We start from the raw sequence: 9,198 nt of genomic DNA, 5'->3' as shown, positions 1-9,198 counted from the left end.
AACAGAAAAAGATAGAAATATACTTTTTTTCTACTGAAAGTAGAGAGTAATTTTTCCTTTGGTAGGTTCCATCTTATATAGCTATAAAACTATAAATATTAAATATTAATTTTAATTTAAATTTAAATTTAAATTTTTATTAAATATTATATAAATATTCTGTGGGTCTTGCAAGATCAGTCAAAATCCAGTAAAATGGCTGGTATTGAAGGAGTTGCTCGAATGGGTTAAATTTGAGTTGTGTATATAGTGCATTTAGCTATATGTTTTTATATATATATAAATATATATATATATATATATTTATATATATATATATATATATATATATGAGATCGAGTCCGGGCTTTGGCCTTCCTGGGCGGAGTTTGCATGTTCTCCCCGTGCTTGCGTGGGTTTTCTCCGGGTACTCCGGTTTCCTCCCACATTCCAAAGACATGCATGCAAGTCACGTTAATTGAACACTCCAACTTGTCTGTAGGTGTGATTGTGAGTGTGGATAGTTGTTTGTCTCTGCCCTGCGATTGGCTGACAACCAGTTCAGGGTGTACCCCGCCAACTGCCCGAAGCCAGCTGGGATAGGACTCTATGTACTGGACTGGCATCAAGTGACTCCTGTTGTTTATCTTTGTACACAACCTGTATGTCTATCTCAAATGAATGATGTGTGTAATTTCTGTAGCAACCTAAGTTTAGCTAATTAGTAAGCTTAGCAGATACAATAACTTTATGATCGTGGTAATGTTTGAAATGTGTTCAGAATGATAAATGAAGCATCTGGCTTGTCAATTCTGATCAAAAATGATCAAATACTATCCCAAAAGCTGCTTCATGTGCACGGAAGAGGCGGGACCAAACTGCCGGCCCCCTGGGACACAGTTTAAAAGCCAGCGCGCGAAGGAATCTCGCTCTCTTCCCTGCTCTCTTCTCCGCCTGCTCTTCGCCTCTCCTTCGCCCTATTAACTGCTCCTGACCATCACGGGAGACGTGGTCGCTGAACACGCGGAGAGCGACCACGTGGCTTCTTTCTTTGAGCCCCGGACTTGAGCCACAGCGCGCGCGTCTGTTCCTGCGGAAAGCCGACCCACCTACCTTCCGCTCTCGGAATCACGCAGCGCCCCGCCGACCCGGTTCCATGACGGCTGTTAGGCACCGAGCCGCTGGGCGCCAGCGACCCCTTTGCTGCTCCAGCCGTGCGCCCGAGATGCCCTGCCTGCGGCCTCTCAACCGCGCAAGCACATCACCACCAACCGGGACGTGCGCCAGCCAAGGACCTGCAGCGACCTCCACGCCGCGCGTGCACCCCGCCACCAACCGGAGACCTGGTGCAGCATTCCAGCATTCAACCGAGGAATGACGCTCGTCGAGTCTCTCTCTCTCCCGTGCGACTGAACCTCTCCCGTGTGACTGAACTAGCCCGTAAATTGCGCCTTCATTGCAATCTGACCATATACTACTGGTGCAACGCTTTTATTCAAACATAAAAGGCTTGACAGGTCAAAACGCTTCCATCTTTATCCCCCATCTACCTTTTTCATTCCCTTTTTATCTTAGTTACTTAGGTTGCAAGTTTTCTTTTTATCTTTGCTTGGCATTGTTATTCCGTTTCATTAATAGATTAGGCTGTGACTGATATATGTGTGTTTACTAAATACATTTGTTGTCTAGAAATTCAATTTCTGCTGAATCATTTGTGTTTACTGAGTGGATTAGTAATTCTCTTATGAAAGCAAAGAATTCCATAATTAACTAAAGTAGCAACTTCAGATTATGAATACTTGATAATAGGATTTTTATCGTTTATTTTGCTCCTACAAACAAGCAAAGTCAACGTGGTGCCCCAGTGGTTGCTGAGGAAATTACAACTCCCCACAGTACCGTCTAAATTTCTCATAAGCCATTACGGCAACCCAAATAATTGCTACATCAAGTCTAAACTAGTCTAGTCTTTTTTTAGGTGTCTCCTTGTGGTAAAATGAAATATGGATTAAAAATGTTGACAATAATTGAACTGGATTTTTTTTTAATACATTTTCAGGCTTCCCAAAACCACAGATAGGAGGGGGAAGTGGGAACTTGCTTAAAAAAGGGAGGATTTATTATTAATTATTAACAAGTACGCAGTATAATAATACGCTTATAAACTAAATTGCTCGTTAATCAATTGATTTTTGGTAAACCGCTATTTTGAGTTATTTAAAAGAACATGTATGGTAAAAACACATGGTAATGAATGAGAGAGGCGGAGCAAGGTGACTGTGAAAGATGGCCGCCAGTGCGGATGTTTGATTCCATTGGCCAGCAACGCGGACGAGATATCAAGGCTGTGTTTGAATGTGCACCTTACTTCCTATATCAAGGGCGGGCAAACTCGTTCCTCGAGGGCCGGAGTTCTGCAGGTTTTGGAGGTTTCCCTTTTCCAACACCATCTGATTCCAATCAACAGGATCGTTATCAGGCTTATGCAGAGCTTGGCAATGAGCTGATCGTATATAAGCTGTGTTGGAGAAGGGAAACATCCGAAACCTGCAGGACTCCGGCCCTTGAGGAAAGAGTTTGCCCACCCCTGCCCTATATAGTGCCCTACTGAGGGGTCACGCCATTTTGTAGTAGCGTCCGAATGTCCAGAGAGCGAAAATGTAGGGCACTCAAAATTACCCACAATGCACTCTGAAAAGTAGTGAACATCGATGTTCACTCAAACAAGTTGATATAGACCACAATGCATTGCGAATATGAAAAAAAAAAACATGGTGCGAGCGACAGCGCAAGCGCGGGAATTAAAGTGATGCATTAAATATATACAACAGAAATAATTAATTTGTTTTAGTTGAAAATAATTACAACAAAATAAATAAAGTACAGTTTTAAAACATTTTCATTCACAGTAAATAGTCTGAGATTTATGCGCCGGTGCGTCATGAAAGTTACGGTAGTCATGTGATATGCGACGAGGAGAAAGTAGTGAGCTGGCAGTCCGAATCGCACAGAATGAGGGCACTACATAGTAGGCCACTATATAGTGTAGTGAATGAGGGGTTAGGGGATAAGGGTAGTCATTCGGACACAGCCCTAGTCTTATATGATATCTATGGCTAGACTCATACCCCCCCTTGCCCCCCAACCACGCGCTCCCCCCTCCCACTTCTACTCGCTGCGTATGCGTGACGATGAGGGCGCCCCAGCATCTACTCCACTAACTCGACACGGAAATGTGCTGTAGTCTAGTAGATTATGGAAAACAAGCGGTCAGTTTTTGTTTGTTTGTTTGTTTTGTTTTGTTTTTGTTTTTTCGGAGGGTACATAGACTGCGCCCTGAGCGGTCGCCCACATTGCCTATTGCAAAAACCGGCTCTGATGTTTGTTGTTCAAATTAATTAATCAATAAGTTAGTTTAGTAAGTTATTTGTTTATAAAAAAAGAAAAGAAAAGTGGTTGGACATGGACACTGATCTGTATATATTACTGGATAGCCGATAGGCCAAGACTTTTGAAGCTGCGAGGCCACCATATTACTCCTCCCAAGAATGATTTATGATGTTTTAATTTTGTTAAACATAAACAAGAGGACTTCAAACATTTTTCAACTTGCCTTAGTTAAATACATGTATAAATTATATGCTTAATGATGTTTAGTGTTTACAGGAGGAAACTTGTATATTTTTAAATAAAGAATTATAACTGTAATTCAACAAACTTCAAAGCAACACATACCGTCCACTTAAAAAACAAAAAAAACACCACAACCAGCCCCCCAACATCCGCCCCCGGCCCTTAAGAGCCTATGAGCACATGCACATACACATGAATGGAGTGTCGGTCAATGCGCTACCGACAAGCAGCAGCCATTCATATGCAAGTCCGTGTGTGCTGTCGTGTCGCGCCGTGAGTGACGTCATGCAGCCGACAAATTCGGCCTTCGGAGGACCCAGCCTTGTGAATTTGGACACAAGAATCTGTACATATGCTCGCGAGATGGGAGGAGTAAAATGGCCGCCCTGTGGCTTCAACTAATCAAATCAAAGTATCGACGTACGTATGACCGTTCAACTTAAATTTATTTTGAAATTTATCCGAGTTTCCGCTATCGAGGTCCGCATGAGCGTTGAGGTCTCCACGCTGCAGCCATACACTCTCGACTCGCACAGCGTCTGCAGCTCGACCCTCTTGAAATGAGAGAGGAACGTTCTTATCCAGTTAATAAATCGATCAGTTCATTGTTGTGCGGTGTACAAGATCCCTGGTGCACAACCGTATTATTTTTTTTACGTTTATAATTGTCCGACTTACCAAACACATGAGTTTAGCTTCTTTTGGAATTCGTTTACTGCCATTGCCTTAACTTCCTTTGTCCTTTTTGTCCGGAGAATGTCAACCCAGATTGATAAAGAGGGTTGCAGGGAGGCTTACAACCAAGTCAGAGACGACAACACAGACACCAACTGGTGAGTATGTTATAAAATGTACGTCTTCATGTACAAAATTAATGCGCCAGAAAATGTATTATGCACACTAACGATTACTATCATGCATTAATGTTATCAATTTGTTCAATCTAGTTACGTTATTAATACACCATCCACCAGCTCATTACCGCCCACATGAGGCAATTTTACTTTATGCAAAATGAAATACGCCACGAGCTATGCTAGTCGAAGTGCTGTAAATCATGAGTAATATTTGACACATATACTATATTATGCACGGAAATACAAAGCTCACCCATTAAATTAAACGAATATCTCATTTGTCTTTCTTACTGTTCGAATTGTGCGCTTGAGGCTAATTATATCTATTTGTGGATTGATTCATACTTTGCTATATGAAACCAGAATTCCTGTGGATGATCAAAAATGAATATCAACAGAAATATGCAAAGTGCATGCAGCCTTAATTGCCCTGCCCCCTGGGTAAAGTCTGCTACTTGGCCCCAGTTAAAAAAAACAAAAAAACAGTAATAGGCATAGAGGAGAAGTAATTTCCTTTGTCCGGTATTCAGAGGAAATACAATACAATTGACACAGAAGTGCCACCTTGCATAGATGTCCTCAGCATTCTCTTCTGTGCTTCACACAATGCAGCTATTGTGGCCCAACATATCATGAGACTGTCCAATGGTTAGATTAATTGCTGTGTAATGTGTATACATTGCATCTTCCAGGGCTGTGTTTAAATATCAAGGCTCCACGATCGTGCCTGCAGACCAAGGAACTGACTATGAGGAGTTTAAAAAGATGTGCACAGGTTAGTAAGTCCACTCACCATGCAGAGTTCTATCTAGAGCAAAACATTTCAGTATATGCATGGAACTTCTTCTTTTTTTGTCAGTCAGTGTAGGGCTGGATGATTAACTGAAATTTTATCGTGATTTCGATTTTGGCTTCTGTCCATCATTAAAACATAATGATTGAAGAAAAACGATTAATGTGCAGAACGCTGCGACGCGTTTACAAGTTCCCTACACTGTGACAGTACCCTGAATGCACCATGTAGATTGTTGCAAGCCCGGAGCAAATCAGTGTGATTCTGCCGTCCCTAAGCATCCTTTAAGCTGTTTAATGACTCTCCAGTTGGATTTAACTATACAACTAAATACATGATAAGGAGAATTACATACAGTGTGTATTTAAATACAAAACCTGCTTCGTTTTAAAAATATCGCTAGTCTAGCGCTAATGCTAAAGCGCATGGCGGTTGATCGGATCCCATTCAAATGGAAGTTAGCATCTACTTCGGGAGTAATAGTCCTTCAAATAACGAATATTCACGCACAAATGCTGTGAAAACACATATCCACAGGTATGTGTAACACTACTCAAAGGCACAAATTCTTCCCAATTTGTAAAAAAAAAAACCAAGTTATTTTAATAGAATTCAATCTCAACTTTCTTCTGTTCTCATTCTAAGCGTGTACACCATGGATGCACAGCACCACACTGCCCCTAAGAGGTCTAAATGCGCAGGAGCACTCAGTATTTGTTTAGCAATTACTGTTTCTTTGTTATTTTCCTTTCTTATTTTTTAGGTTTTTTTTTTAGTTTACAGATTCACAGAATTTTTTTTTCCTCAATATTCAAGGACACAAATATATCCAAGGACTTTTTTGAGGGGGTCATGCCAATACACATTTCCACATTGCGTAGCACAAAATACAATCTCTGAGGTCCCAGGTTAGCTCACTAAGCCCCCAGACTTGTGAAAATAACATAAAAATAAATATATTAAAGAGGGTAATGTAATGCTAAAGTTTGAAAATGAAGAATGAAAATGCAAGAGGCTTGAATTTCATATGATATTTATAAAGTTATGTTATACTTGACAAAAAGAATAGTGTTCAAGAATAAAGTATTCAACGTGAAAGGATGAATAGGTGTAAGGCTATAATCGTAGTTTTGAGTAGTTGAGTTTTAGTAGTTGAAAAAATATTTATATAATATAAAAAGTTTTAAAATCAATGAATAATTTGATTTAACATGGACTGAAAGCGGTTTTCCAGCTTTCTGTAATGTAATCCTCATAGTGTGTGATTATCTCAGTTTTGTTATAGAAATGTAATACACTTAAGCATTTTATGGTGATGACAATAGTTTATTTAATGTACTATTCTGCCTTTTACTCTTTTTTTAAATTTGCTCTTACTCTTTCCTCTCCTCACTTTGGACACCTTCCTGCCTATGGGACAAAGGGTTGCAAATTAGTCAAACGTCTATAATCCCATACATATTTACATTTGTAAATGTTAATTAATATGTTCTGTCCCATTTTTAAAAATAAACAAATAATTGAAAATTAAAAATGAAATGTATCATGATTTCAATCTATCTAGCTAAATAATCGTGATTATTATTTTTCCCATAATCTTCCAGCCCTAAACCAGTGCAGATTTTAAACAGCCTGTATGACCAACAGCTTGGCTTGGTAGCACACTAATCTTTTAAGACTGTACTCTTTAATCTTGAGACCCGAAAGTCTGTAGGCATAGAAGTTAGCAGTGTTGCATTGCACAAAATGGGTTTCAATGGCCTATTCCAGGGCTATTCAATTAGCGGACCACGGGCCACATGCGGAGTGGCCTAGCCTCTGGTCCAGCTGCAGAATAGAGGGCATCTCGGTTTGCAAGATTTCAGAAATTCCTACAGTGTTTCACACTGTGAATGCAACAATCCTCGTAGTCTATCAACTGTCTACCCACATAGACCTTTTTCACACTTTCACATTTTTTGGCCGGAAATATGTAATTGTTCCGTTTTGCGACTTCCGGTGTCACTCGCAGAGACTGTAACAACGGTGCAGGCAAAAAATAAAAGCCACTGTGATGCTCTTCCTGCATTTTAAACTTTATTAAAGGACCCTTACCTTTCATTTCATTAGTTTTTTTGCGACATGTAGCTAAATCAGAAATAGATTCTAGCGATTCGGCGGGAGGAAGGACCACATTTTATTATCATGAAAGGGCAGCACACACATCTGCAGTGGGCATTCACCTCCGAGGATTTCATGTTGGAACTAAAGTCAGACGCCTGGAACCCGTGGCTGTTCCAAGCCTTTTCCCTTTGAAAAAATAACGCCACTGAGGGAATCTGTGTTTGATCGATGCTGCAAGCAAACGAACCATCACCGGAAACTTGGTCTGTACATACCGGCATTATGACACACGTACAAAAACACAAACACACATCACACGTTACCATCGTGATCATTGAAAACAGACTATAATACTGAAATAAGGTCCGAGGTCTGTTCGATTTTGCCTAACAAGAAAATCCCGACTATTTTGTCTCAAACCCAATTTTCCGATTACAATTTATTTGTAAAATAAAAATGACAAAAAGTATTTTGAATGTCTTTTATTTAAACTTATTTTTTATTTTATTTATATTCTTTCTTTGAACTCAATGTGCCATTGAATTTAACCCTGTTGATACACACATGCATACCTATACAACAGGCTTCAGCTCTGTTCTTAATTCAACCAATAAACGAAAGTGCATATACCATTTGAAACAAAATTAATCACAAGAAAAGGTAGTCAGTCAGTCAGTTAGTCAGTCAGTTAGTCAGTCTGTAAACCAAACACTCTGTCAGCAAGTCAGTCTGCCAACCAGTCAATTAAGTCAGTCAGGTGAGGTAGGTAGGCAGCCAGGCTCAGGGTGATGTGCTACAATCACATTTCTTTTTGGTCTTACTTAACCATAAATCCATGATTAGAGCAAAACTTTCAATAATAACAACATGCAAGGTGACATCACCTTATCTAAATAAACACAAATATGCATCCCTAATACCAGTGAAGCTAACGAACAGAATGATCCCATGACCTTATGAGCACCTCATTTTTACAATAGACGTCAGGTCTCTCTGCTCTTCATAAAACAGAAATGAATAAATAAAGTGCAAAGTTGCAAACCATTAACTTTTGTAAAATGAATAACCTATAGTCAGTCAAGTCAGTCTGTAACCCGTCCAATCTGTCAGCAAGTCAATCTGCCGGTCAGCCAGCCTTTAGGCAAGTTCAGGTAGGCTTCAAGTTTCGAGAGAGAGTCCATCTCGTTGAAACCAAATCTTTTTCACACTACAGATCTAATTTTGCCCCATTTATTAAAACCCTTTTAGATACTACGATTATAGAAGCCTGCCTGTTTTTTCCCCTTTTTTCTCTAGCAATAAAGCCACATTCCTCCGATCTCAGAATCCGTTTGAATTATGTTGCTAGTGCTAAAGGTTCAGGAATTACGGTGATTTGAAAAAACTTGTATATTTCTGTCGGGTTCGTGTTCTGAGGGATAATTATGTTCACTTGCCTGGGCAAACCTAGCAGAATCGCCAGTAGCCATGGTTTTTGTTGTTGTTTAAGACTACGCTCGTGGGAGGAAGCATAAGAAACTACGGTGGCTAAGATAAATCAACAATGGTTGCAGTTTTGAAAATCAAATGTACCGATTTGAACTGTCGTGCTCTCCATTGGTGCGCAGAACTGCGCACATTTGTCACGTCGCTTAACTCATTCACTCCCAGCCATTTTCACAGAAGCAACCCCCTTCACTCCCGGCTGTTTTACTGGATTTTGACTGATTTTGCAAGGCCCACAGAATATTGTGTTCTATTGCTATAACAACATGGAACCTACCAAAAGAAAGATTAGAGTCTCTTCCTTCATCAGGAAAACAAGTATATTTCTATCTGTTTCTGTTTTGCAGC

At 40.0% G+C, this 9,198-nt stretch overlaps 1 protein-coding gene across 2 annotated transcripts in view; it reads left to right on the top strand.

The window, feature by feature from the left end:
* Positions 1-3,910: 3,910 nt before the first annotated feature.
* The window catches only part of cotl1 (coactosin-like F-actin binding protein 1), a 22,474-nt gene continuing 17,186 nt past the window's right edge, over positions 3,911-9,198 (top strand). The window contains exons 1-3 of one of the 2 annotated variants that reach the window (XM_086074356.1): positions 3,911-4,032; positions 4,368-4,445; positions 5,162-5,244. In XM_086074356.1, coding sequence (XP_085930482.1) covers positions 4,369-4,445; positions 5,162-5,244 — 160 coding nt within the window. In that variant the 5' untranslated portion in view covers positions 3,911-4,032; position 4,368. The remainder of the gene's footprint in view (positions 4,033-4,367; positions 4,446-5,161; positions 5,245-9,198) is intronic. The other variant, XM_086074355.1, reaches the window with a different exon arrangement.

The sequence above is a fragment of the Leptonotus elevatus genome, chromosome 4 (genome assembly GCF_054856555.1).
Source record: "Leptonotus elevatus isolate MCC_2025b chromosome 4, RoL_Lele_1.0, whole genome shotgun sequence".
Classification (NCBI taxonomy): domain Eukaryota; kingdom Metazoa; phylum Chordata; class Actinopteri; order Syngnathiformes; family Syngnathidae; genus Leptonotus; species Leptonotus elevatus.
This window is presented reverse-complemented; position numbering and strand designations above follow the sequence as displayed.